This window comes from Thrips palmi, unplaced genomic scaffold (genome assembly GCF_012932325.1).
Source record: "Thrips palmi isolate BJ-2018 unplaced genomic scaffold, TpBJ-2018v1 HiC_scaffold_5, whole genome shotgun sequence".
Lineage (NCBI taxonomy): Eukaryota > Metazoa > Arthropoda > Insecta > Thysanoptera > Thripidae > Thrips > Thrips palmi.
Window position 1 is genome coordinate 12,609,179 of NW_023144632.1, and position 27,971 is coordinate 12,637,149.

At 63.2% G+C, this 27,971-nt stretch overlaps 2 protein-coding genes across 2 annotated transcripts; both read left to right on the forward strand.

The window, feature by feature from the left end:
• The first annotated feature begins 405 nt into the window (after nt 1–405).
• Nucleotides 406–27,967, forward strand: LOC117650965 (proton channel OtopLc-like). Its single transcript, XM_034394641.1, has 9 exons — nt 406–742; nt 24,750–24,996; nt 25,095–25,209; nt 25,289–25,520; nt 25,764–25,918; nt 26,003–26,282; nt 26,612–27,060; nt 27,133–27,342; nt 27,415–27,967. Exons 1-9 carry the CDS (start codon nt 406–408, stop codon nt 27,865–27,867), a joined length of 2,478 nt encoding a protein of 825 aa, XP_034250532.1. The 3' UTR covers nt 27,868–27,967.
• Nucleotides 6,563–7,512, forward strand: LOC117650966. The gene is made up of 2 exons (XM_034394642.1): nt 6,563–6,700; nt 7,134–7,512. Exons 1-2 carry the CDS (start codon nt 6,644–6,646, stop codon nt 7,437–7,439), a joined length of 363 nt encoding a protein of 120 aa, XP_034250533.1. The 5' UTR covers nt 6,563–6,643; the 3' UTR covers nt 7,440–7,512.
• Nucleotides 27,968–27,971: the final 4 nt, after the last annotated feature.

Genomic DNA, 27,971 nt, shown 5'->3' on the forward strand with positions numbered 1-27,971 from the left:
CCCTGGCGTGCTCCTCCCACGCACGTTCCTCGGCGGTTCCTCCTGCGCAGCATCTTCTATGCAGAAAGCGTAATCGCGGAGAGGCATCTCGTCATGGTGGCGGAGCTGGCGGGGCGCGGGGCGGCGGCGGGCGCGGCGGGGGCGGCGTGGTCTGGCGGCGACGGCGTGCCGAGCACGGGCGTGCAGTTGCTACCGCGCTGGCTTCGGAGCGCCACCCGGGAGCATGTGCCGACTACCTCGCTGCAACGCGCGCACGCCCCGCCACAGCGCCACGCGCGCCACGACGACCCGCCGCCCTCGTACACGTGGAGCGAGAACCGCCCCCGCCGCGCGTGGGGGGCCGTCCACGTCCCCGCCGCCCCCGGGTGGCCGGCGCCGCTGCCTCCAGCCACAGCCCCTTGGACTATGAGCCCGCCCCAACGCAGGCCGTCGCAGGACTACGACCCAGCCGGGGCCGCCGCGGGCCCCGCCCCCGCCCCTGCGCCCGCCCTCACCCCCGTGCAGCCAGAGACCAGCGTCGACGACCAGGATCACGTCGAGGACGGCCACGACGCGGAGCCCGGCCAGGATGACGGCCCTCCAGAAGCCTCCCCCCGGAAGAGGGCGGCCGGCGAGCGCGGCGAGCAGACAGGCACCTCGGCGAGGACCCCAGGCAGGACACCGGCCAGGACGCCGGGCAGGGAGAACTGGAGGCTGAGGGATGACCCCTCCATCGGGCACGTCTGGCCCAGCGACTGGGGAAGTGAGTAGTGCGTGTTGTGTGTGTGTGCTTGTGTGTGAGTGAGTGCGAGAGTGTGGGTGACAACGGCGCAGTGCAGCGACTTGAGAGTGCTAACAGTGTTCTTTTTTGTCTCGTGTCCCCGAGCGCTTAGAGTGCTTTTTGAAGCATCTCTTCCCCCTTCCCCCTGTGCCCGGTCCCCTGCCCGGCCTGCACGGTCCAGGTGATCCAGGGCGCGAGCCAGGGCGCCCTGTGTGACAGCGTGTTGTGGCGCTGCGCGCTGTGGCGATGTGGCGTTAGGCTGCACTGTCTTAGACAAAAGCCGCGCTAATTAGTGGCTTCTGCTGGTGGGGCCAGGCAGGGGGCAGGCCCTGTAGGGCCCTGTAGGGGCTCGGCGGCAGTGCCGGCAGACTGGGGTAGCGCAGGGTAGCGTGTCAAGTTTGACCACGGCCGGCCGCCAGCTACCGCCGCTACGCTGTGCCAGTGCCGACTCCCTGGGGCCGCCACCACCACCAAGCCACCACCGTCTCTGCCGTGTCATGTCGGAAGTGGCATTGATCCCCGTCGTGCCGCGCCAGAGCCCCTCGAGACTCTGAGGAGTGGTCGGGTTGTGAGCTGCGGACTACAAAGGCCACGCCGTGTACGCCGTGTCACCCGGACCGGAGGCTGCTGAACGCTGAATGCCCACAGTGGCCGTCTCGCGTGTTCGGCCTTTCATCGTGGCCAGGCCCCGTGGCTGGGCAGGCCCCGCGCGACGCGCACGCCGCACGCCGCTTTGCCCTTTGATCTTTGTGCTCCGCCCGCCCAAGCGCGCCGAAGCGTCCCGTCTGGCCGCGGTCCCCCGCGATTCTCTTTTGTACATGAAGACGAGACACCTTGTTACCGCCACTATGCTGCTCTGCTCCCCAGTTAGATAGCGTGCGTTTTTGGTTTGCCGTGTACGGCTTTTGGTCTGCCTCATACGGTTTTTGATTTGCCGCATACGGTTTTTCGTTTGCCGTGTACGGCTTTTGGTCTGCCTCATACGGTTTTTGATTTGCCGCATACGGTTTTTCGTTTGCCGTGTACGGCTTTTGGTCTGCCTCATACGGTTTTTGATTTGCCGCATACGGTTTTTCGTTTGCCGTGTACGGCTTTTGGTCTGCCTCATACGGTTTTTGATTTGCCGCATACGGTTTTTCGTTTGCCGTGTACGGCTTTTGGTCTGCCTCATACGGTTTTTGATTTGCCGCATACGGTTTTTCGTTTGCCGTGTACGGCTTTTGGTCTGCCTCATACGGTTTTTGATTTGCCGCATACGGTTTTTCGTTTGCCGTGTACGGCTTTTGGTCTGCCTCATACGGTTTTTGATTTGCCGCATACGGTTTTTCGTTTGCCGTGTACGGCTTTTGGTCTGCCTCATACGGTTTTTGATTTGCCGCATACGGTTTTTCGTTTGCCGTGTACGGCTTTTGGTCTGCCTCATACGGTTTTTGATTTGCCGCATACGGTTTTTCGTTTGCCGTGTACGGCTTTTGGTCTGCCTCATACGGTTTTTGATTTGCCGCATACGGTTTTTCGTTTGCCGTGTACGGCTTTTGGTCTGCCTCATACGGTTTTTGATTTGCCGCATACGTTTTTTTTTGCCGTGTTTTTCACGTTAGCCGCTGTTTTGAAAACACCTTGTTGGTTAAAAATATTTATATTTTATTGGTGGACGCTTTTTTGGTAGACACAATGATGCCATATCCACCTTTCATCTCCCATTAATTTTTGTGACGATTTATTTCCATTTACTTTGACAAGGCCGACCCACAACAGTGGGAAAACAAAGTAATGCCGAGCCTTTGCCAGGCCGCGCTCTGTTCGGCGACAAAGGCTGGGCGCACAAAGATCCTTCCCAGGCGACATGAAGCAGTCCGCGTGGCTGGCGGCTGTCACCGGCTGCCCGTCTCTGCCGTTGCTGCAGCCACTGCTGTCCCCAACAATGACGGAATCACTTTCCCCGCCGACCGGCCGCCCCGCCCCGCCCCGCCCCCACACGGATTGTTGTATTAGTTCCGGCAACATGGCGCGCACACGCACGCAGCCCGCTCTTTATTTGCCCCTCGAAGCGAGGCCGGGGGAGAGGGGAAAGGGAGGGGGGCTCCACGTGCTTGAGCACCGCCGATCCGCGATCCGCGTCACATTTCAGTTCGGTATTTTGCCTTTCGTGCCCATTTGTGCCCCGCCCCTTCTTTTTATTTCTATCCTCAGTAAAAGGTTACTTTCGGCGTGGTTCTGCATCTGCCTGGTCCAGGATTCGCGCTTCGCAGCTGCCGCATTGAGTGCCACGTTCGGAGCCCTTTGGAGCAAAGCATGATGGTGGTCACTGCAGCAGATTGGATGGCCAGGCGCCAGGCGCCTCACGCGTTGTGTTGCCGTGTTGCCCCGGGCACCGAGTACGCGGCAGTCTGATTCCGAAACGACGACTTCGTCGCGCTGTCTGTCTCTCTCGCACCCCATGAGTCTCCGATTGCGACCGAGCGACGAAACCTCTGCTCGGAATCAGCCGGCAGTGCACTGTCATGACTGTCATTGCTAACCAGGAGCAGAACGCGCCGTGTGTGCTCTGCCGTGGCTCTGCGCGCGACGCACGACTCTCTCGCCCCGCGGCGGCCGGGCCTGGGGCTGCCCGGGGCTCGGCGTGGGTGGGGCGGGGCGGCCTGCGCCAGGGCTGGGTCGTCCGAGAGCCCCTCGGCGGGCGCTGGGACGGGGGACGACGCGGGCTGCGGCTTGGCTTCCCCTCCAGGCCTTCCAGGCCTTGCAGTGCAGGCCCGCGGAGACACGTCAGGACGTCGCCGTCGGGCCGCCCGGGCAGGGCAAGTTGGGCGCAGAGCACGTGTAATTACCTTGTAGTGCGGGAGAAAGTAGTGTAGCGTCCCCCGCGGTGTGCGGCGCGTGCAGTGCACTGTGGGGCGGCGGGACTGTCGTGAAGTCACCCAGCGAGAAGTCTGCAGTCGGCCCGGCTGGGCCTGGGCGGCACTCCACCAGAACGCAGTGAGCGCACTCCCGACCCGACGCGTCCCCTCCGAGGGGCCCACCAAGCCACCGCCACAGACAATGGCCAGACCCGTGGCGTGCCGGGAGAAACGGATTGACTGGCTAAACCGATGGTGGCCGAGGCCGAGGCACCGAGGTGCGCACGTTTTGCGCCTTTGCGCCGACCGGACGTGCCGCGGTGGTGGCGTGGTGGCGGCGTGGTGGCGCTGCGAGGCCGCTGGCCCCATGGCGTGGCGGCGCCTGGAGACAGGCCGCACCTCCGGCGTGCCCGCGCGGCGGCCGGCCTACCCACACGGCGCTGCCCCGCGCCAGCTAGCGCCAGCTAGCGCCAGCCCGCACGGTAAGACCACAGGACCGCACGGTTGTGTGTGCACCGCGGTACGCAGCGCGCGGAGGCCGTGGAACCTCGCGCGGAACCCGGTTCCAGACAGAGGACGGACCTTAGCAGAAGCACTCGTTTCCAGGACTGAGTCTAGCCCTTGGACGAGCGGGGCACTATTTTACAAGGTCCGTCGACTCGTGAGTAAAGAGCAGGCTCGGACTGGCCAGGGCAGACAGGCAGAAAAATCTGCCGGGGCCTTCGGGTTTGGGGCCAGTAACGCCACAAAGTTGGTCAAAAAGTAATTGAATCTCCGAAAGTAGCCGTTTTTGCTGAATTGGGGTGGCCACTGTGTCCAATCTAGTCGCCGTAAGGCCTCCGTCGAAGTCCTAGTATTCTTAAGACCCTACTCTTTCATGCCCTGTATCGGGAAGACGTTGACCACAACGATTTTGGCTTTGACCGCAACGATTTTCCTACCAAGTTGGTCAAAAAGTGACCGAATCTCGTAAATTTGCTGATTGTGCTGACTTTGGGTGGCCACTGTGTCCAATCTAGTTGCCGTAAAAGGCTTCCCTCGACGCTCTAGTATTCTTAAGACCCTACTCTTTCATACCCTGTATCGGGAAGACGTTGACCACAACGATTTTGGCTTTGACCGCAACGATTTTCCGACCAAGTTGGTCAAAAAGTGGTCGAATCTCGTAAATTTGCTGATTTTGCTGACTTTGGGTGGCCACTGTGTCCAATCTAGTTGCCGTAAAGGCTTCCCTCGACGCTCTCGTATTCTTAAGACCCTACTCTTTCATACCCTGAATCGGAAGGCACTTGACCAGCAACGATTTTGTTTGGCCGACGGTCCTCACCAAGTTGGTCAAAGGGTAAGAAATCTCGTAATGCTGATTTTGCGGACTTTGGGTGGCAGTGTCTTATCGCCGGGCTTTCCGTCGAGCTCTGGTAAAGAGCCGCGACTCTATCATACTAGGGAGCGTTGCCCGGGGTTTTGGCGCCGCAACGACCGACCAAGTTGGTCAAAAAGTGTCGAATCTCGAAATGTGCGTTTGCTGACTTTGGGTGGCCACTGTGTCCAATCTAGTGCCGTAAGGCTTCCCTCGACGCTCTGTATTCTTAAGACCCTACTCTTTCATACCCTGAATCGGGAAGACGTTGACCACAACGATTTTGGCTTTGACCGCAACGATTTTCCACCAAGTTGGTCAAAAAGTGATCGAATCTCGTAAATTTGCTGATTTTGCTGACTTTGGGTGGCCACTGTGTCCAATCTAGTTGCCGTAAAAGGCTTCCCTCGACGCTCTAATATTCTTAAGACCCTACTCTTTCATACCCTGATCGGGAAGCGTCTGACCCAACATATTTGGCTAGCCGTCGACAAGTTGGTCATGAAGGGTACAGAAACCGTAATGCTGATCTCGCGGGACCGACGGTCCTTATCCGCCGGAGGCTTGCCAGCTCGAGCCTGTACCGTCTTGCCCACTTAGGCGCCGTATGGGGATGACGCCGCGACGACGATGCCTCTGACCGCACGATGCCGCCGTGGTCAGTGGTGTGCGAAACGAGCCTGCGGGCCGTCAGTGCTAGAGTTCCTGAGCTCGAAAGCTTCTAGTACCGATAAGCGCCCACGTTTGGCTTTACTCGCCCGATCAACTGTCCAATGTTAAAAATTGAAGCTCGTAATTTGACTTTAACTTGTGTAGAATTTTGCCACAGCTTCCAATACACGTTGTAAGATAGTTACGGTTTTCTGTATAGTACAGCTTAGTCTTGTCATACAATCGGCATGCTTACTGACCACTATATACTTGACGGTTGTCGAATGTTGGCAAACGAAAAACTGTATCGGATTTTGCTATCCGCCTGGCATTTTGAAACCTCGACTCTCGTAAATCCGTACATGTCCTCCTGTACGCCATTTGGCGGAACAAATTGTTGCGCCACGCGCGACGGCTGTCTCCACAGCTTCTTGTCAGTCGTCGGTCTCATCAGTGCGACTTGCATGTCGCGTTAGCCTACCGAGGGAGAAAGTGATTCGGCCGCGGGCTGTGTTTAGAAACTGCCGCCGACTCGCAGACTGGACACTAGACTCAAGGTCAGCGCCCCGGCCCGACGCCACGCGCACCGAATCCAACTAATCCCTGCGGGGTGGTTCCAAACAGGTATTTTGTCGCTGCGTCTCTCTCGCACCCTCACTTCACCGAACAGCCCGTGAGTGCGAGAGAGATAGAGTCACGAAATCCCTCTTGGGAATCGCTCGGCTTTCCGCAGCGGCGTCGTCTCTGATTAACCGATCGATTGCCAGATGACGGCGTCCGCGCGGGACGGGACACGCACCCGCCGTACACCGCGCCGGTCCGTGGCGCGGGGCTGCAGACTGATTCGTCGCTCTGTCTCTCTCGCTCTCTTTCTCATAAAATGTGCACCTGTCGCTCTACCAGGTGTCAACACGATTTGCTCGTGACGAATATTTCATTGTCATTGCCTCGTGCCTTGGGCAAGATAAGACCGATGGCTCACGTAGAGTATAAAAATGTTGTCCCGTCAAGAAATACTGCAGTGTCAGCGCCACCATGAGTGTCAAGGTGTTCACTTTCTGCTTTGCCTTCGCGGCAGTCTGCTATTTGTCGGTAAATACTGCTCAATTCGAGTTTCGCCATGGCCTCACTGTGCCTAAAAGTGTTGAACAAGGCATGCAACTAGAAGCACTCGAGCCAAAACGCCATACACTGTAAAAAGTGATCGGAATTTTACCATACAGAGTGGTATGGTGAAAATTCCTATGCATGTATAGGAAATACCGAAATTCCGATGCATGTAAAGGATTTTTGCTATACAACAAATTGAGCTTTGCCACTTTATCATAGTTTTGGATGCATCCCTAACCGTTTGTCGACTGCTCACCAACGCAATCGGTGCGAAGTAAATCATTTTCATTTCGGCGGTGCCTGCCAAACGAAAGGGAGAATGGAAGGGATTTCTCTCCAATCCCATCTGAGAGTCAGCAAAATTGTCCGTTGCCATTTTCGATTGCTCGCTTCTCAGGTAAAATTGTCCCCACAGCAGGTGCAGGCCGGCCGGCTGCCCCCGGGACTGCCCAAGCCCAAGTCCAGCTCCGTGCTGACCGCCGCCAAGCAGCAGGCCTTGCTCCAGGGCTGCGTTCGCAGAGTGGTGAAGGGCAAGGAGAAGACCGTCCAGGGCCAGAACTTCGTCTTGTGCTTCCGCGACACGTACATGGCGCTCAAGGTCAAGCCCGCGTTACCGACAATCCTCAAGGACATGAACCAGTGCACCCGCCCGGGAGGATTCAACAGCAAGAGCGCGCTGTACACCTCGCTGGAGAACTGCGTTTTGAGCCTCGTCGGTTAGACAGAGAAGTCAACGTGGAAGCCACACTGACCCACCACTAATAAAGTAAAGTTTTCCGTTTGTGTTGCTTGAAGCTCAGTTTTTGCGATCGTAACGAAATTCCCGAAAGTACTGTAGCATTAACGCATTAACTCTGACGGTCACTTCCAAGACTAGAGCGACACCGACCGGACGAAAGGGAGAGGAGCTCGGAGAGGAGCGGCGGCGTTCGGAAAGTGGCGTGTTGGTCCAGGGACACCCAGTGACACCCCGAGTCCAAACGAAAGTGAGTGAGGCTCTTGATCGACACGCATAGCAGGTGCCGGCCTGGTGCCGGTCGGCCGGCCACGCCGGGTCCTTGTTGGTCCTTGTCTCCCCGCCTCCTTGTCGCACCGCGGCCCGCGGCACGCGTCGCCACTCGTCCGGGCGGCCACGCGCCGCACGGGGCACCGCCTCGGCACCGCCGGCACCGCCCGCCACGCCGCCTCGAACTGGAAACCGTTTCTCCGGAGAGACTCGTCTCTCTCGGCGCGGTTCTCGGCTCGCCGTGCGTTCAGGTCTCCGTCCCCGTCTCCGCCGTGTTCCTTCACAGCCTTCACACCCCTGCCGGCCTCGCGCGCCGCGGGCCTCGCTCCGAGCTGCCGGCACTGCCGGCGCATATCGGTCCCACGCATCGGCTCGGCGCATCGATTCACGAAAAGCGGCGCGGCTCGGCGTGGAGGAGCACCGCGAGGAGCACCGCGAGGAGCACGCACTCCAACGCGAGCCTCCCGCCGGCAGCCGCCTCGCCTCGCCGCCCTGCGGCCCGACACCGTTCCCTCCACGCTTCTCTCGCGCAAGGCCGCCAGGCCACCAGGCACCGCGCCCTGGCATCGCGGCAGGGGATCATGATTGGAATGATGATCGTCATGATCGGTCGTGATGATGGTGGCGGCCGCTGCTGCTCGTGCTGGCTCGTGCGCGCCGGAATGTGAGATGCTACACACAAAGACACACACGCACACACACACACACGCACACGTGCAGTACTCCGCACACGTCCATGTGACCGCAGTGATTGTGCGTATGTGAAAATACATTTTCTTCATTCTCAAGATCCTACTGAGCTTTTTCTTCGTTATACGAACAAAAAGTTTAGTATTATGACAGCACAGCGAGGGCACCTATGGTAAAGGGTTCTCAGTAACTTACGACCAGTTTCTTCATATTACGAACGAATTTCTCAGTATAATTGACAGATTTGTATCATAAAGAACTGAGAATGGGCTTAGTACAATGACGGCACGGCATTTTTCAAAGTGGAAATTGGGAGTGTTCTTCCCCTTTTTGTGTGATATGGGTCTTGTGGTATTGTGCAGCTAAGACTTGATCCAATGCCACGCCTCTAGGTTCGCATTTCGATATCCAATATGCTGGCGACGGGCCGGAATGGTGCTCACGACTACGCGCGCGTGCGTGCGATTTTGCAACACGATAGCACTGCCCGGCCCGTATCGCAACAATCTGCAAGTCTATTTTCTGGCCCGCGCGATGATTCGTTTCATTTTCAAAATCTCCCGAGAGTCCGGCGGCCGGTCTTCCTCGGTGCTCCTGTTTTTGGACGGGTACACACGTCATCGGGCCTGGAAGGAAGGAAAGCACTTTCTGTTTCCGAGGACGAGGACGTGGACGCGGACGTGGCCGCCGCTTAACGGCCGCCCGCCCCACGCCGGCCACGCCATCCCGCGGGACCTGGACTGGATGGCCGTCCCGGCCGTCCCGGGTCCGAATGGGGAGCAACAATATAAAACCAAGTCGGTTCAGAAACGGCAAGGGACCATCGTCGCCTCGAGGAACCCGGCGAAAGTCGGCAGGCCCTCTCGTCTGTGCGTGTCTCCCGCTCGGTCCCTCTGCGTTCGGTAAAAACATCTTAAACTTGTTGATAAAGACGTGTCGCCCGAATGACATCGCCGGACCGCTCGGCATGCAAATTTCGTTACGAAACTGGAATCGGCGTGTCAGCGCGTCATCGGCGTGCTCTCCGCCGAGCGCAGCACGCGTCCGACGGGTCCGGCGCCCGCGCGCATTGTCCGTGGCCAGGCGGCGCGGCGGCGCGGCGGCCCGGTGGTAGTGCGGCTTGGCGGACAGCCGGTGAAAGAGGCGGAGGCACTCGCTCGTCGCTTCTTGTCCTAGTCCTGTTCCGGAATACCTAATAAACCGAAACTGGGCGGCGCGGCATGCGTCCCGCCTGCCGCCTGCTCGTCGTTACGGGCCGCCTCGCGCCGCCGCTCTTGTTAACGAAAAAAGCAGAAAAGTGACGGCTTTCTTCCCGGCAGGGTCCGTCGGGGTCCTTCGGGTTCCTTAGCCCCTCCCACCGGGCTTGCCTGCTTCTACCACGCGTGGCCGACAGTGGCGTAGTGGGAATCAGCCGCTGCACGGGGTATCTGACGGAGGGACGGAGCAGGAATGATTGCCCACTTGCGGCACTTCCCCCGTACCGTAGACACAAGATGCCGCGACACCCCCTCGCGTGAGCGGCTGTCTACTTTCGACACCTTCCTCATTTCAGAGGCAGGCGACCAGAGCAGACACAGCGATGAAGCGTCGCGTCGCTCTCTGTCTCTCTGGCGTCCCTGCCCCCTGAGTGCGACAAAGAGAGACGAAACGACTCCTCGGAATTGCTCAGCAGGCGGCGAGGGTGGGGCCGTGGTCCGAAGCCGGCCTTGGCGACGTCAAGACCGTCAAGGCGGCGATGGGGCGTCGGCCAATGGGCGCGGAGCACTGAGCGGCGTGCTGCAGCCCCCGGGGCACCCGGCCGCCGCGCCTTCCCCGCCCCAGGACGGGACGGGAGTCGGCGGCCCGCCCGGCCCGCCCGGCCCGGCCGGCGTGGCTGGGAGAGCGGCGGCGCGGCGAGCGGCTAGTCGGGTCCTGGTCCCATGCTGGTCCTGGCGTCGTGGTCCAGAGTCCAGCATCCAGGCGATCCAGGCGCGGGGCTCAGGTGCAGCGGACAGCGTCACACTGCCCGCCGTCGCGCACGCGCGAGGTACGCCTTCGAGAGCGTGTTGGATCGCGTGTCGCTTCACGCGTGTGTGTGCGTGCGGCCGCGAGTGCGTGTGTGTGTGTGAGTTTGGAGAGCAGTCGCGCCGAATCAACGTCACCGCTTGTCGACCGCGGCGTGGCACCGCGTCCGCGTGAAGCGAGTGGATACCCAAAGGGAGGCAATCAGTTGGCGTGTGACTTGCAGTGCATCGGTTAGTTGCGAGTGACATTCGGTGGTTCGACGCCCTCCCCACGCCGCCTCTTTCCGTTCAGCTTGGCGGCCCCCGAAGGCGCGGAAGGCTCTGACGCGGTCCGGCCTGCCGCTCGCGGTGCCCGCGGTGCCCCTCCGCCGCCACCACGTCCACGCCATGCTCGTCGTGGCTCATCAAGATGTCGCCGTCCAAGCCGGTGCCGCCCATGCCGGTGCCGGGCGGCCTGGGACTGTCGCTCGCGCCGCTCGCGCCGCGCACCTGTAGGGACCCGCGCGGAAGGTCCTTTCCGCTGCCGCCGTCGGGGCGGCCCGCCTCGGCGCTCACCCGCGACAGCCTGGAGGGCTCCTCGTACGTGCCGGCGCCCAGCCGACGCCCGCACCCCGGCCGCGCCGGAGCTGTCGCGCCGCCACCGCCCAGCGGCCTCAAGAACAGCAACGGTAAGAGTCGGCCCGCCCCCGCCGCCCCCGCCGCGTCCGCAGACCCCGCGGCCCCCGAGCCGCAACGGCCGAGCCGCCCCCCGCCCCCAGGCGCGCCGCGGAACGACAAGTGCGGCCAGCTGTGGCACCTCGGCGGCGGCGTCGTCGTCCCGGACGACTACCAGGAAGGTGAGCGCAGCGGCGGCGGCGCCCCGGGCCACGACCCGACCAGGACGCCCACCGAGAGGAGAGAGGGACGCCGCGACGCCGCCACGGGGATTCGAACCGGCAACCGGCACGTTTGGCCGCGCGGAGCTGCGTAGCGGTGTCAGCCCACTTGCATACGGCCAGGTGGCAGGCGTGGCAGGCCGGCCGAGCCACCGCCTGGTTTTACGGGCCGTACGGTGCCTTTTCCACACGCGCTGCGGGCGTGGCGTGGCGCCGCGTCGTGGACGCGCAGGCTTGCCAACTGTCGCGGCCTACTGCCCCGCGGCAGCCGCGCCGCAGCCACACCCCCTGCCCCTGCCCTCGCCCAGTGCGCCCCCGCCGCCCACCCCGCCGGCCAGTGGCCGGTGGCCGCGATCTCGCCCTTGTATCATGCCCAGTACCGCAGAGAAATTCGCCGGTCGCGCCGGTTTTTCCTACGCTCTGCCCGGAGACGCTCTAGGACGCTCGGTGGCGGGGCCGGTGCCAGTGCCGCCAACATGCAGGCCGGAATGTGGGCGGGACGAGGCCAGGCTTGCCAACTGCCGCGGGCATCGCCCCGCCACGCTACGCCTGCCCGACTTGCCAGGCTGGCCGCATCGGCACACCAAATTGACGCCTGGTACCCGGCCCTAGTTGGCGCAAAGCAGCGGAGCGCACTGTCTGCCCCGCCACGCCCCGCCACGCCCCGCCACGTCCCACCACGCCACGCCACGCCCCACGGTCCAGACTCTGCAGTACAGACGCTGGACGTGAAGGCAGTTACAGGGTCGTTTTGGATTGATTGCTGGAGAGGCCCTGGAGAGGCCCTGGAGAGGCCCTGGAGAGGCCTGACGGGGACCGGGTCCGCTCCGTCCGGCGCCGGCTTGGGGACTTTCACTGACAGGGCGCCCCGCGGACGCAGCCTCGCCGCGTTCAGCGCGCTCGGCGCCTCGCTGCAACACGCCCGTCGCTAGAACAAGAACGGAGTGGAACAGAGAGCAGGCGCGGCCGGAGGGCGCATGTAGGAATGCATTGCCGCAAAAAGCCTTGCACGTTCGAACTCCTTTCCTTGTGCCTGCACTCACTGAAAAGCTGGGTAGTTCCCCTCTGCGGCCCAACAGCAGGACAAGCAGGCTCCGACTGACCAGGGCAGACAGGCAGAAAAATATGCCGGGGCCTTCGGATTTGTGACCAGTAACGTCACCAATTGGTCAAAAAGTGATTGAATCTCCGAAAGTAGCCGTTTTCGCTGAATTTGAGCGGCCACTGTGTCCAATCTAGTTGCCGTAAAAGGCCTCCCTCGACGTCCTAGTATTCTCAAGACCCTACTCTTTCATGCCCTGTATCGGGAAGACGTTGACCACAACGATTTTGCCTTTGACAGCAACGATTTTGGGACCAAAGTTGGTCGAAAAGTGGTCGAATCTCGGAAATTTGCTGATTTTGCTGACTTTGGGCGGCCTCTAGTTGCCGTAAAAGGCCTCCCTCGACGTCCTAGTATTCTTAAGACCCTACTCTTGCATGCCCTGTATCGGGAAGACGTTGACCACAACGATTTTGCCTTTGACCGCAACGATTTTGGGACCAAAGTTGGTCAAAAAGTGGTCGAATCTCGGAAATTTGCTCATTTTGCTGACTTTGGGCGGCCACTGTGTCCAATCTAGTTGCCGTAAAAGGCCTCCCTCGACGACCTAGTATTCTTAAGACCCTACTCTTTCATGCCCTGCATAGGGAAGATGTTGACCACAACGATTTTGACTTTGACCGCAATGATTTTCCGACCAAGTTGGTCAAAAAGTAGTCGAATATCGGAAATTTGCTGGTTTTGCTGACTTTGGGTGGCCACTGTGTCCAATCTAGTTGCCGTAAAGGCCTCCCTCGACGCCCTAGAATTCTTAAGACCCTACTCTTTCATGTCCTGTACGGGAAGGCTATTGACCGCAACTAGTTTGGGAGCGGTAGCCTCACAAAGTTGGTCATGAAGGGTAAAAACAATGATGATCGGGGGCCTTTTGCGGTCTTATCTGCCGGGGCCTTTCGGGGGCCAGTCCGAGCCTGAGGCCAAGCAGGCCGTAGAGAAGGGACGGACAACGATGTACTCCGGGACGGACCTGGCAGATCTTGTCTTGTTCCGATTTCCATTAAGGTTGTCCGTCAAAAGGGCAGTCGCATCCTGGTGTGCCTAATCACTCCGGTGCAGTTTGTCTCAGGCTGGAAGGCTCACTCTCCGCATCGATTAGTTTCCTTTCAACAGTCCTCGGCTACTCGGCTAGCAAACCGCATTGAGCCGCTCGAAAAAAGGCCCTGTTTTTTAGCGCCCTGCCGAGCGGGGCGTTTCCACGGGCCGCGAAGGTGTTCGCTGCTCGTTGTCCACCGCCAGCGCATAAATCGACTGGCTTTATCGAACGGCTTCTTTTTCGTGCCCGGGCCGGGCGAGGCGAGGCGGTTCGACTAGCTTGTGATTCTGGCAGAACCCAATCCGCGAAATGAAGTGGTCGGCGTCGCCACCGGACATGAGACGAGTCGGGACGAGTCGGGACGACCTCCCCTGATCCGCGACACCAGGCCGTGTGGGCCTCGGCCCTAGCAGTGGCCTGCCGTGGCAGGTACAGCCGTTATGGTCATCGGCCACTTTATTGGCCCAGTCTGGCTCAGGAGCGCCGCGGGTCCATCGCGTGTCGGCTGCAGTGCTGCCGTTTGCCATAAACCCTTCGACTCAACGCGAGCACGGCGAGTGCGTACTGCGTGCAACAACGCTTCATTTTTTTCTGCCTTTAAACGATTCCGTGCCTTCTCGCAGCTCGGCCGTGCAATCGCGGCTGTCATCACCCGCTGCAGGGCTGCGGCTCTAGCGAGGCTCGCACATCACCGTCGCCCCCCTCGCCTCACGCTCTCCCTCGCGAGAAAAATGCGGCTGCACAACAACGTCCACGTCCTTGGTGCAGATTCAGGCGTCGGCTGACCCACAGAGCGTCCCTCCGCGCGAAGACGCTCGGCAGCCGAGGCCGTGGCGGGGCGGAGTGGTGGACGGGACGCCCGGGACGGCTGCCGTTTCTATCAGAGCCGAACCAATCAAACTCGAAATGAAACTCCACGTGGCTGCGCCTTGGCTGCGCCGCGGTCTCTCGGTCTCGGCAGATGGAATTCCGCGCAGGATGAGCTGCTGCCGCCGGGCCGTCCGCGGACTCGGTCGACCTGGCCGACCTGGCCCTCGCGGCGGCCCGGCGGCACTTCTCTGGTCCAGGCGGCCGCTCTTCGCGCCACCTAACGCGCCGCGCGCACCATTACTCCGGGCCGCAAAACATGACCGCGTGCTGCAGCCCCGCCGCCTCCCAATGGCGTCCACTTAGCACCACGCTGACGACTCGTCGACGAGGGAAGTGCCGACCTGGTGGACCTGGCAACCTGGTCGTCGGGGGTGTTCGTCTTCTCCAAGTGGGAGAGGCGGCACTGCGGGGCAATGCGCACGGCCGGGTCGGAGGTTAACTCACACTGTGCCGCCGTCATGCCCACCGCCGCGCCGCCCTGGCTTGTTAACTAATCGGCCCGCTTGCTCCACTTGTTGGCCGGGCTGGACCCGGAAACAAAACGCGGTGCGATAACGCGCCCAGTGCGTGCACTGGCGGAGGGCACACAGAGAAAGCATGGGAGGGGGAGGGGTCCTGGTGCCCCACCCTAGCCCTTGCCCCCGCCTGCCCTAGCCCTAGCCCAACCTAGAATACATTTCACGGACGCGTGGATTTAGAAACCGCCACCTCCCCGAGCCTCGGCCCTCTGGGCCTTCTGGGCCTTCTGGGCCTTCTGGGCCGCCCACCGTGCCTTACGTCCGCGGCGTGGCGCCGCGTGCCTCTGCGGGAGGGGGGTTCCCTCGGCGCGTGGTGCGGCCCTGCCCCGGCCCCTTCCGCGCGGCCGCCAGTCGCCGCCAGCCACCGCGCGCAGCCGAGCGCCTTCCGGACCGCGAGGAGCCTTACCGTCTATGCGGGACTCTCGCGGGGGCCATGGCCTTCCCCGCGGGGGGTCCCTCGGGGACGACGCGGGCCGCCACGAGCACCACGAGCACCACGACCACGGGCCGGCTGGCGACCAGCTGGGGGCCCCGGCGGCGGACTTCGGGAGGCTCGGTAGGTAGTGCCGCCCCTCGCCGAGGCCGACGACAGCACAGAGGGACATCGCCGCCGTCTCCACCGGACCTGCGGACTCTTTGACCTGCAAGTGGATTGTGTTGTGTGCTGTTAGTGCGGAAGTGAAGCTGGCCGATGGCGACGCAACCCGCGCACCGATTGGCGCTGGTTGCTGGTCGGCCGCAGACCGCGGCGCCGGCGACGTTCTCACCGGAAGCCCGAATCCTCGACCCCGCCCCGCAGCCCCGCCGGACCGTCGCAGGGCTCCCAGTGCTCCCAGGCAGGCGGCGCCGATCCTGGATATCGGACGCGAATCATGTCGCCGCGTGCAATGCAGTGCAATGCAGTGCAATGCCCCGTGCGAAGCGGAACAGCCCAAGTCCGCGGTCCGGCCCGGAGCAGCGTGGAGCCGATGCGGACAATGACAATGGACCGGATTACGTGGAGCCAAACCCCCCGCCCTCCGCCCTCCGCCATTCCCCACCGTTTCTTCCTGACGTCAGCGCGTCAGCACGAGGAAGCTACACTCGTGCGGCGTGCGTGCGTGACGAGTGTGTGGGGATGCGCCGCGCGTGTGTGTGCGTGTGTGTGCGTGCCGCCGCGTGTGTGTATGTGTGCCGCGTATGAGTGTCTCCTGGACAACATGGGGGCGGAGTCGGTCGGTAAACGAGCTCTTCGTGAATTTCGGGGAGAAACCGCGTGCGTCGCCTCGCTGTCACGAAACTAGCGACTCCACGCTGCAGCGGCCTCACAGCAGTTAAAACACACACACAAAAAAAGAAACTAATCTTGCTGAATCAAACCCCGGCTCGAGTTATTAACGGCTCGGCGATCGGACGTGAGAACCCGGCGCGTGTAGTGACAGGCGCTTTTGGTTTCTTTGGCCTCCGCTGCCTAATCGCATCGATCGTCATCGACGCGCCCCAGACGTATGGCGGCACGGCGGCACGGCGGCCCAGGCGATTCGTCTTCGGACGTTTTGCCGGCTGTCCGTCTTGGCGTGCGGTGCCGTGCCGCCGTGCCGAGCGGCGCGTGGCCAGCAATCCCCTTTGGGCAAAAAGAGGTCCTGCCGGCGGTGCTGGCCGCCTGCCAACCTCCAAACCCCTCCGCCTCTTCATTAGCCGGCTCGCCTTTCTTCGGCCGGACGGCGCGGCGCGCGGCACCGCGGCACCTCGACGGGGCCCTTCCGTCCTTGCGCCTTCCGGCCTGCCCCGCCCTGGCGCCAAGGACGCGGCGTCGCCCTGCAGGCCCTCCGCGGGGCCCGGTCCCGGCCGCCCTGCCCCGGATGGCTATTCAATGCAGGGAAAGTGGAGTTGGGGCTGCGGCGACGCACCGTCGCCACTGGACGCAGAGCGACGCGGAGCGCCTCCGGGCGACGTCGCCGCATCGCCGCATTGCCGCCGAGCTAGCCCACTGCCACCGCGGCTAGCCGGTGCTAGCCGGCTGGCCAGGCCGCCGGACAACACGTTCCCTAGACCGGTCTTATCTCGCTCCGGGGATTTCAAATTTGGGAAACGGTAATTATACGGCCGGGAGGTTGGGCTGGCCGCGCTGGCCGCGCTGGCCGTGCTGGCGGTCGGACGCGGCACGCCGTTAGGTTTGACACGCCGCGGCCTCGGCGCATGGATTCCATTATTTTGCTGAAATATTTAACCGGCCGCCGCGGACCGCGGACTCGCTGCGAGCGCGAGCGCGATCCAGGCTTTGCCGTTCTCGAGAAGTCAGGCTCCATTGCCGCGGGGCGCCGGGCCGGAATGGTCGGCGGGCCCTAATCTTGTTCCTGCCAGAAAACGGCGCCGCGGCGATGGCCGCTGCACTCGCATCTCGCACCACACTCCGAAGACAGGTGCCATTCCCCCGCTTGCCCCTGCCCTGCTCCCGTGCGTCTCGTCCCGCGGAGCCGCGGAGCTTATAGCTTTCCCCGGCGCTGCCGCTCCGTCCGCGCGTCCGCCCTTCATTTCGGCGTCCTGCCGTCCGTCTCTGGCTGCCCTGGCTCTGGCCCGCCGGCCAATCTGACGAGTTTATTTTCCGTGTTTATGTTTCTGCACGCCCCCACCCCCGCCGCTCCCTACGGCCCCCGCTTTCCCGCCGTGGTCCCTGCGGTCTCCAATTCGGGCACGCTGCGCCGCGCTGCGCCGCGCTGCGCCCTGTCCCGTGGAAGTCGATCCCAGGCCAGGCCTCCGGTGCCTTTGGTCGTCGCCGGGTCGGCGCGATGACGGCGGCGGAATCGTTTTGTTACCTTATCACTTTCTCCGCTGCTTCCTAATGAGATGAGCGCCCCGCGCGGCCAGTGGAAGGGGGAGGGGAGGGGGGGGAGGGGTCTGCCACGCTCCGCGACGCGCGAGTTATCTGCTACGACTTTGTTACGTGGCGGGCAGTGCGGGCAGCGCGGGGCAGTGCGGGGCAGCGGGGGCCCGGGCAGCTCATCGCCGTCACGGTGGTGGAGGGCGCCGGCGCAGTCATGAAACGATTTTAAACCCGCATCCGTGACGTCACCCTATTATTAATTGCAGCTCGCAAGCTTCTTTTCCTTCTTTTCGGCGGGCGGAGCGTTCGTTACTTTATAATTTGGCCACTCCCTCCCCCCCCCCTTCTTCTCATCGTGGTGGTGCCTCGGACACTCGCGTAACTCGCCTACAGGGGAACATTCGGAGCTTTGCACCCGGTGGCGCTAAGTTGGATCATGGTTTGATGCAGGCCCGACTAGTCCGACGACTATTCAAGAACTGCGGCGATGTGTCGCTCCGATATGCTGCAGGATTGTGGCGCCTGAATTTATGAGCTACTGGCCCATTGCCGCCTGGGAGTGCGAGTGTGTGCGTGTGTGCGTGCATCAGTGAGCGCGCGCGCAGGGACCTGCTACAGCCGATCTGGAGAAAGTATATGGCCCATGATTGGACCCCTCCGGGTTGTGTGCCCCGAAATGTTTTCTGTCGGTTTCTGTTGGTGTCGAAGGCGGACTCCCGCGGGCGCCCTCGAACTCTCGCGGCGTCCCACGCACGACGGATGGTTTTGGTTTTGCGCTTGTCGCAGCCGCCGAGGCTCGGGACAGGCAACAGGCAACCCGCCGCCCTGCGGAGACCTGCCGTTGGACCGCAGCCGGCTGGCCGAGCGTCCCCCAGAGCATCGCTATGTCGCTGAAGATGGGCGCGACCTGGACGGGCCTGAATCGGCAAAGGATCATTCCTGCGGTCCAGCCTATCATGTTCATGTGTCTCCTTCGCACCACACTGGAGGCGCCATCAGAAAGACAGCGACGAAACGACTTCTCGGAATCAGCCTGCTTGCTGGCGCTCCCTTTGTTTTCTCGTCTTCTCCAGACGGACTGTGTTGTTGCCATTAAGTGAGGAAGACGGAACTGGCCTCATCGTTTTACGAGCAGTGCGCCGTGCCGTGCCGTGCCGTGCCGCACTGCGCGGACAAACACGTGCATCTCATGAGGATCACGGCGACGATGACGACGACGCCGTCCACTTTCGCCGCCATGCCATCGGCCGTCTCGAGGCCGCCCCGCCCCGCCCCGCCCCGCCCCGCCCCGCCCCGCCCGCCCCGCCCCGCCCCACGGAGGGACACTCTACGGGCATTTAGACGCGTCGGGTCGGATTTCAAGAACGGCAAGTGAATGCATCGTCCAGCGCGACGTGCGCGTCGGAGGAAAGCGGAGGATAGACCCGCGGGCAGTTGTTTGCGGCAACGAGGATGAGCTTTTCCAGTTACTCATTTCTTAGACCATTCGTACATCCTACATATTTATTCTAGAATTAAACACGAAATTAAATCATTACCTCCCCATTTAGTTAAATGTGTCTTTTCAAATAGGTCATTAATTTACTGCATTGCTGTCTCGCTCTCTTGCGGCGAGCTTAACAAACTTGGCTCTTGGAGACTCTCTAAAGACCTGTCCAAGTCCGAGCCCCTCCCGGCTGCCGACTGCCTTTAATGATGCCACTGTAGGTCACTAGCGCAGCGCTTACCAGTGGCGGCGAGCAGGGACGTGTCACAATGCGTTCCGGTCAGCTCGTCAGCTCCAATGTCAGCTCCCCGGCCGGCCGCATACAGTCGGCGCAGGCGGTGCTGCAGTCCGGCCGGCCGGCGCGGCCCGTACAAGGAGGCGGACCAGTCACGTCAGAAGGAGGGACGGACGACGGTGCGTCGGCGTCGTCCTCAGTCCTCGCAGTCGCGGTCGCGCTTCGGTCTGGTCGCGGTGCGTCGCGGTGGGTCGCGGTGGTCCCGCGTGAAGTGTGCCGGCATGTGAGGCGACGACGGCCACGCTCGCCGTGTCGCCGTGGTGCCGCATGGGGTCCTCCGCGTCCGTCAGAGCTCGCCATGGCGGTCCGGGCGGCCAGGGCCATGCGCCGCCCGTCACGCCGCCGTCGCCAGGCGGGCTGGACGTCGACGGGCTGGGTGGGCTGGTGACGCCGCCGTCCGGGCTGTCCGTCGCGGGCTCCACGCGCGTGCTGCTGCTGGAACACCCAGACCACCCGGGCCTCCTGGGCCGCCACGCCATGGCCGCGGACACCGCCCCTCGCCGACCCGGCAGGAGCCTCACGTTCGCACCGCGGCCCGACCGCGTCCACGGCCCTCAGATCCAGGACGACGTCCAAGACGTCCACGACGAGGACTGCGAGTGGGCGCACGCCCAGCGGTCGTTCGTCGTAGACGGCGGACTTCACGGACTTCCACGCGTGCAGCGGGAGGCGCCACGAGGGCGCCGAGCTCGCGGGCAAGCGCGCCGAAGCCGCGGCACCACGGGTATGCGTATGAAGCGGACTATAAGAATGCATTCGCAACCCAAGCGAATGCGCCTCGCGCGGGCGCGTGTGTGTGCCTGTGTGTGTGAGTGTGGGTTTGTGTGTGTGTGCGCGCGCGAAATGCCACGGGATTTGAACCCTGGCCGGCGCTCCGCCAGCAGGGACACGCAGCTGCAGGTGCGGCTGCAGGTGCGTGGTGGAGTAAAAGCATCCTGCCCACTGGCTCGTTGCTTTTGACTGATGTCCCCGCCGTGGCGAAGGCCCACCCTGCGGCCTTGGGGACACCAGGACGCCGTCGTGGCTCGGGCGACGATCTAGCCACAGCCTCTCGGCGACGTGGGCCGAATGCGAGCACCAGAGGCTTTGCGTCATCCCGCTGCTCACGTCCGGCGCGTCGTCGCGGTGCGTCGCGGCGGCGTGAGACGTCCTGCGGGATATGCGATCGAACCACTTTCGCGCCGTAATGTCTAATGTCCCCGCGCTGGACGGCTCTTGGTGGCGGATGGCTGCAGGAAAGCGGTTGGGTCTACTCGGGTCTGCTCGTTCGCTCGTCAAGCCGGCCGGCCGGCCTCCGTCCCCCGCCCTTCGTCCATCGTCCTCCGCGAGTGTTCGCCGCGCCGCCCGACTCCGACGCCGCGCTCCCCGTGTGTTCGCGGTCCATCACTCTCCAGTTTTTGTGCCTGCCAGGCGCTGCCCTTGCCGCCGAGCGTGGAGCGGTGTCCACTTCGTGCCTCAGTTCAACAACGCAAACTGCAGGGAATGGAAGTTTGGCGTTCAGGGCAGAGCGTCTCGCTTAGCGCCTGCGAGTCGCGCCATGCTGTACCGCGCGGCACCGCTGTGCGGCGGGCTGGCCTATCCGCTCGGCCGGCAGGGGCTCTCAGCGATGAAGCCTTTCACATATTCCAAATTTTTGACTTTTCACCACTATTGGCTTCAATCAGATTCCGTGGAACAGTGCTCTCGTCGCTCTGTCTCTCTTGCACACATGGGGCGTCGTCAGCGCTGGGCTTTGAGAAAGAGAGAGGGAGCGACGACAGCTATGTTCGGAATGGAGCCGCTGCAGCACTGCAGCTCGATCCGGACATGACACTGTCGACCCACACGCCCTGCTTGTCGCTGCCGCGCTGCCGCGATGCTCCGGTTGTCGCCACTGGCGTGTCCTTCATCGGCAAGGAGAAGCAGGCCGCGCGGGCCAGGCGGCTAGGGGCTGCCCATGCTGGCCTTGCTGGCCATGCCGTGCGCTCCGTTGCACTGCCCAAGTTTGTCGCCGCGTTTCTCCCGTTTTTACCGTCCCTGATTGGCTCGGCCTGCCAGTGACTCCGGCATCTTGCGACATCTCCGGACTCGTCGCGGCGCTGCGTGCCGACAAGACAAGACAGGCCATGACGAGGACGTCGCCGTCGACGCGCCGGCGACACTGAGTGACAGTGCGGGCCGCCTTTGCATTCCCGGCCAGTCCAGCTCCGGGGCGTGGTGGCGTGGCCGTGGCGGTCACGATCGTGGCCGCGACCTCCGCGACGGCCATCGCGACGCCCTGGCGCTCGGCGTCCGGAGCGTGCGTGCCCCCGGCGCCGCTTGCCTCGTGTCCCTTGCGGCTCTGCCCGCCACCCGCAGCGAGTGGGCGGTCTGGCTGCTGTGGCACTGCGCAGCGCACTTTGGCTGCTTTGGGCGTTTGACGGAACGCGGTGCACTTTCTCGCCCCGTGAAGAAGCGCTTTGGCGGCGCGCCTGCCCGGCCTGCCCGGCCTGGACACGTACACGCCGCGGCCGGCGCGGCTCGGCTCGGCACGGCCCGTGTAATTGCAGCAACCGCGGTGTTCGCGTCTCGGCGGCGCGGACGGCCGGCACCGCGCTGCTGCGCGGACCAAGGGACCAGTTGTAGTCGGCGAGAACGACCGCCGTCGTGCCTGGCCGTGCCTGGCCGTGCCTGGCCGTGCCTTGCCGTGCCCCGGGCGTCGGACACAGCAACTCTTTGCAGTTGTTGGACCAAAAAACGCGGGGAGGGGACGAAAGTGGTGCTCGCATGATGAGTGTGATTGTAGGCGGGGTGCAGTTTCCCCCTGCGGGGTGAGTGGCCAGTCCTGGACACGACTCCACCCGCCAGCCTGCACCGGGACCACCACGCCCCGCCCCGCCCCGCCACGCCCCGCCACGCCCCGCCCCGCCCCGCCCCGCCCCGCCCCGCCCCGCCCCGCCCCGCCCCGCCCCGCCCCGCCCCGCCACGCCCCGCCCCGCCCCGCCCAACGCTGGCTGGTTGCCAACCCATTCCCTTTCCCGGTGTATGCCATGCGGCCCAGGCGAGCCTAGACCTCGGCCTAGACAGAGAAACTCCAGCCCGGCTGCTAATACGGCCTGGTCGCATGCATCATTGTGGACACTAGAGTCGCCTCGCCGCGAGCCTCCGGGCTGGAGGCCGCTGCCGAAATCTAAGTGGACGATCGGGACGTGTTGCGACCCGCCGACTTAATACTTCAATACCGGCACGAAGCAAGAAGCGTAGTCCGGGTGTTTATCGTTTGTCCGACCCTGTTTTGCCCATACTGTGTTTTTGTCCGACCCATTCTCTCTGGGTCAGGCTGCAGCTGGAGAGCGTCTCAGCGGCGCTCCATTGATTCAAACAACCGCGGCTTTCTCGCTCTGTCAATCAATACATAACTGCAGGACAGTTTTCCCAAAACCTGTCGATTTGTTTTGATAAAGTTTGTTCTCCTGACGATAAAGAAAATTTCAGCGAAAGAGGGCACCCCGGCGAACCGGCCCTCTTCCCTGCGGGAGTGGTGCTCACCAGACAGTTCCCCCATCTCATCACAGGAGCAACCTCAGAGTTAAACCGCAGTGGCCCCGTCATTGGTCACGTCATCTGTGATGTGGAGGAGTCCTCTCATAGTAGGCCAGGCTGCCACCTTTCCCAGTAGTTGGGTTTTGATCCCCGGCCCCCTTCCCACTCAGGGGCCATGCTACTGGTAGTCAGGAGTCTGCGTCACCCTGCCCAGCAGCGGAACCACTGGGCTATGAGAGGCACGCTTGTCGTCGGCCGATTTTGAACACTTGAACCGCCCTCGTGAGCGATGAAAGCTTGGTAAAAACATTTCGGACCGGACGGGTGTCGAACGCCGGACCCTTCCGTCGATACCCGACGCCTCACCGCTCTCGACCACCACGGCTCGTGTGGAAGAGACTGTGGAACAGAGTGCTTTGAAGCCTAGGTTCGCGCCGCGAGTCAAAATGTGTGGATGCTGGGATTCGAACACTCGACCCATCTGTCGAATGAAAAGTACAGACGACTCTCCGCACTCCGCCGCCGTGAGGCAACGCGGGTTCGAACCGCAGCGGGAGACTCAGTGAAACAATGAAAAAGTGTGTTAGTACCACTTCTTTGCATTTGTCGACTGCTGGGCGATCGATTCCTAACACACTTTTCCGGTGGATCGGAGCGCGGCGCCGCGCGTTGGCAGCGTCGCAGAGCTGCAGCGGCGGCGGCCGCGGAAATGAGTGTCACCATCTGCGGAGTGGCGTGGCGTGGCGTGCGTTCGGCGCGTGCGCCGAGCGGCCTCCTTCCTTGACGCGCCGTCCACGCCGGGCACGCCGGGCCGTCCGCGCCCTGACGAACATTGACGGCGGACTGCCCCGCGCCTGCAGCCCCGCCCCGCCCCGCCGCCAGGGCCCGGCCGGCCCTGCCCACCAGGTAGCCGTGGTAGGGCGGGGCGGCGCCGCGGTCGCTGGCGTGGAAGTTATAGCGGCCGCGCCTCGCGCCTCGCGCCTCGCGCCTCGTGAGCGATATGATAAGGGGGCGTTGCGGCCGGACGACAGGGCCGAAGCAATGTTTTGGAATTATGGACTGTAAACAAAGAAGGGCGTCACGGCTCGTCGCAGCGGTGCCTGGAGTCGAGCCTGGAGTCGAGCCTGGAGCCAGGAGCCACGGCCGGGCACTCGCGAGCATTTCACTCGTGGCCGTGCCGCCGTGCCGGCGTGCCCGTGGCGTGCGCCGGCGTGCTCGCGTGGCCACGGACCGTGGTGAGGCTTCTTCCTCATATACGTCCGGGATGGCCACTCGGCGAGACGGAGGCATCCGGCCGTCTGTCTGTCTGGAGTAAAAGGATCATTTCCAGCGCCTTATTTCTTTATGCACTGGAATTCTGGGGCCCGGGGGCCACCGACACCAGCTGCCTCGAGTCCTATGGGCTTTACGCTTCGGGAGCGAAGTGGTTGCCAAGCGGCGCTCCCTCTACCCTCCTATCCTTTCCCCTAACGGAATCAATGCGTTGACACGTAGTGTCTCCGTCGACGAATTTCCCATGGCCCTTCTCATGGACTGGATCCACCCCGAGTTGGCCTCCTCCCCCGCGGCGCTGGGCCGTCCACGCCGGGCTTGCCGCTTGCCGTTGCCGTGCCGCGGAGTGAGAAAGTTGCGCTGAAACACAGATGCCTTCAGTCGGCAGGCGATCCGCCTCAATGCGGAAAATGTAGGCGTTCCCTTTTCATTGCGCGCTTCCGCTCCGTGCCTAGTGACGAGTGGACGAGTGACGTCACCGCGTGGGGGTCGCGGGTCGTGCCCCAAAGCCCGCCAATTTCAAATGGATCGATTCGTGCAACTGTCCTCACGGCTCCTTGTTTTTTCCTTGTTGCAGTGTACAATGAGCACCACGAGCGCGACAGCCTGAACGGGGCCGCCTCCTCCGCCGCGGAGTCCCCCACGGGTCTCGGGGGCCTCGGCGGGCTCGGCGGTCTCGGCGGCCTGGGCGGCCTGGGCCTCCCGGACAAGAACGGCGTGCACGGCCGATGCGGACGCCTCCGGGGCGGCCGCACCTTCCTCAATCTGCTGTCGGGCGGGCGCGCCAATGTGGCTGCCGACATGCTGGAGCACACCGAGCCGTTGTGAGTGCCACAGTGCGACCGCGAGCACGCCCGCGGCCATCCTCCCCACCATACGACTCCGGTTTCTCTCGCTAACGCGCGTCCTTTCCCGGTTGCAGCTGCCACCTGTGGGTGACGCTGAGCTCGCTCTACGGCAAGCTCGTCATCGTCTTCATGCTGGCCTTCTGCCTCACGGAGGTCATGGACAACCCCGTGAGGCTGCTCAGCTTGCAAGTGAGTGCCCTTGTCGACGAGCATCTCCTCGCACTGTGCAGGGAATCCTGGAATCCTGACGGCGTCTCTCTGTCCTCAGGGCGTCTTCCTCATGTACCTGTACGTGGGCAGCATCGCCGTCATCATCTGCATCTACATCTGGGTGCTGATGGACTCGTGCGCCTCCCTGCACCACGGCGACCCCCGGCGGCCGTCGGCCCTGGACGCCGAGTGCGGCCACGCCATGTCCCGCTTCGGCTCCCTCAAGCGGGCCCACATCTCCAGGGACAAGACGTCGGGCACCAGCTTCTACCTCCGGGTGGGCGCGCTGGGTAAGCCTGCCTGCCTGCGTGTTTGTGGTGACAAACGAGGCGAGTAAATCTGAAAGTCGCTGCGGATGACACCCCATTAGCCGGCGAGGCCGTGCGTTTGCCGCGTTTGCCGACCGGTCGTGTTTTAATTCAATCGGCTGGCAGCTCCATTCCCACGTTTCTTCGGATTTTTTTCGACGCCAGACGGACCGCGTGTAAATCAAATTGAGTGTGACGGTCCCTGATTCCTGCATTTGTTCGCAGCCTTCGGCCTGGGCACGCTGGTGTTCAACGGCCTGGAGATGGCCATGCACTCCATGATGGAGGGCTCGTGCCTCAACGACGTCGTCTTCGTGCACCCCGTGCTGCACGGCCTCTTCACCTTCCTGCAGATGCACTTCCTGTTCGTCAACTCTCAGGTGAGGCATCGCGCGCCCGCGCACCTCCCGGCGGGTGGCCCTCACTGCAAACAGCCAGCCTAACTTGTTTTGAGTCGAGTGTAGGTGCTGGTGGAGAGGTTCGGACTGGCGGCCCGCTTCGGCTTCATGCACTTGGCGGCCACTAACCTGGCGCTGTGGATCCGCCTGGTGGTGTGGGAGTCGGGCAACGAGTGGACGTACTTCGTGCACCTGGCGCAGAGCGACGGCTACTCGTACTCGTACGACGGCCGCGGCGACCACGTGCCCACGCCGCTGCAGCTCCGCGGCTTCCCCCGCTCCGTCACCGACAGCATGACGCAGGCCGCACTGTCCGCGCCGCGCGCGCGTCGCGACCTGGGCCTCGGTGAGTACGAACGGCAGCGAGATAATTCAAACCAAGTCCATCCGTCAACCCTGTCAAAAGGCCATAAAGCCGGCAAGCGCTAATGGTCAGTCACAACCACGGACGGGCGTGCTGCCTGCCTGCCTGCCCGGGGGGGGGGGGCTGTGCGAAGCGCGTCGAGCGCCCGGCGGGTAGGCCTCCCATCCGGCAGCGAGCGCCTGTCGGGCGGGCCGTGCAGCCTCACAGCGCCGCGCGGCGGGCCGGCCTACCAGGCGCTCTCCGCTGAGATTGTGTCCACTGTCCACCCGCTAACCGCGTCTGTCGTTGTCTGTCCTGGTCTGTCCTCGCAGCCAACCACACCTACCGCACGCACTACCAGCCTGTGTCGGACAGCCACATCTCACAGGTGGTGTCCCTGCACCAGTGCCTCAACACCAACTCGCTGGGGCAGCTGTGGACGTCCTCCATGCCGTTCCTGTACCCCTTCATCATCCAGTTCAGCCTGATCGCCGCGGCCGTCACCTTCGTGATGGGCCAGCAGGTGGGCCGCGACCGGCTGCCCGCCGTGAAGCACCGCAAGGGCTCGTCGGGCGGCGTGCTGAGCGGCAAGGCGTGCGGCGTGCGCACCGCCATGCACGCCGCGGCCCTGGACTGCGCCGGCGCCTCCAAGGGCCTGTTCCTCGGCCTGCTGTGCCTCGTGGCCGGCATCGTCGTCATCATCATCTTCCTCGTCGTGAAGGAGGACACCGACTTCCCCGCCGAGACCGTCTTCTGGCTCACCACTGGCGCCCTGGCAACGGTAACAAAAATGAAATAACCGGCAAAACGTCTGTTGGAAGTAGATGACTACGTGGCCCTTGTCGTGGCGCAGGTCCTCACGCTGAGCATCCTGATGACGGCCGTGGGGCTGGTGCAAGTGCGCAAGCTGTCGCACTCGGGCCGCGAGCCGTCCGCCCTGGACCGCCTGCTGTCGTCCGCGACGGTGGCGGGCGTGCAGCTCTACACGGCGTTCGGCATCGTGGTGGGCGCCGCGGGCGTGGGGCTGGTCCCGGACATCCTCAAGCCAGCGCCCTCCTTCCCGGTCAGCATGTCTTTCTGGATGCCGTTATGCCGAATCGAATTCCCTCTGACAGGTTTGTCGATTTGCCCGCAGGACGGCGCCAGCGTTGCTGCCCCGGACGACGACGTGGTGTCCATCTGGCCGCCGATGACGCCGGACCAGCGGCGCCACGCCATGCTGCTGGCGGTGTCGGGGCTGCAGATGCTGCAGGCCTGCATGCAGAGCACCATGCTGGCCGAGGCGCTGCGCCGCACCTCCATCACGAGGCACCAGGCCGAGTCGCGGCCGGCGCGCCAGGTCGTCACGTTCCTGCTGTGCGCCAACGCCGTGCTCTGGGCCTACGACACCTTCGTCACGCAGAGCTGGCTGAGCCAGGAGCTGCAGCTGCGCTTCTACGGCGTGCTGGCGTGGGGCGTGGTGTCTCGCGTGGGGCTGCCCCTGCTCGTGTTCTACCGCTTCCACTCGTGCGTGTTGCTGCTGGACGTATGGCGCCGCTGCTACCAGGCGCCGCCCCGACTGCAGGACCTGCTCGACCCGGGAAACTGACGTCGGCGGCCGTGGGGATCCCGTCGTGCCCGCCCGGCAAGGGCGACCGCCACCCCCGGCCCAGAAGGCCCACTGCCCACCACCACCTCCACCCCCACAGACCC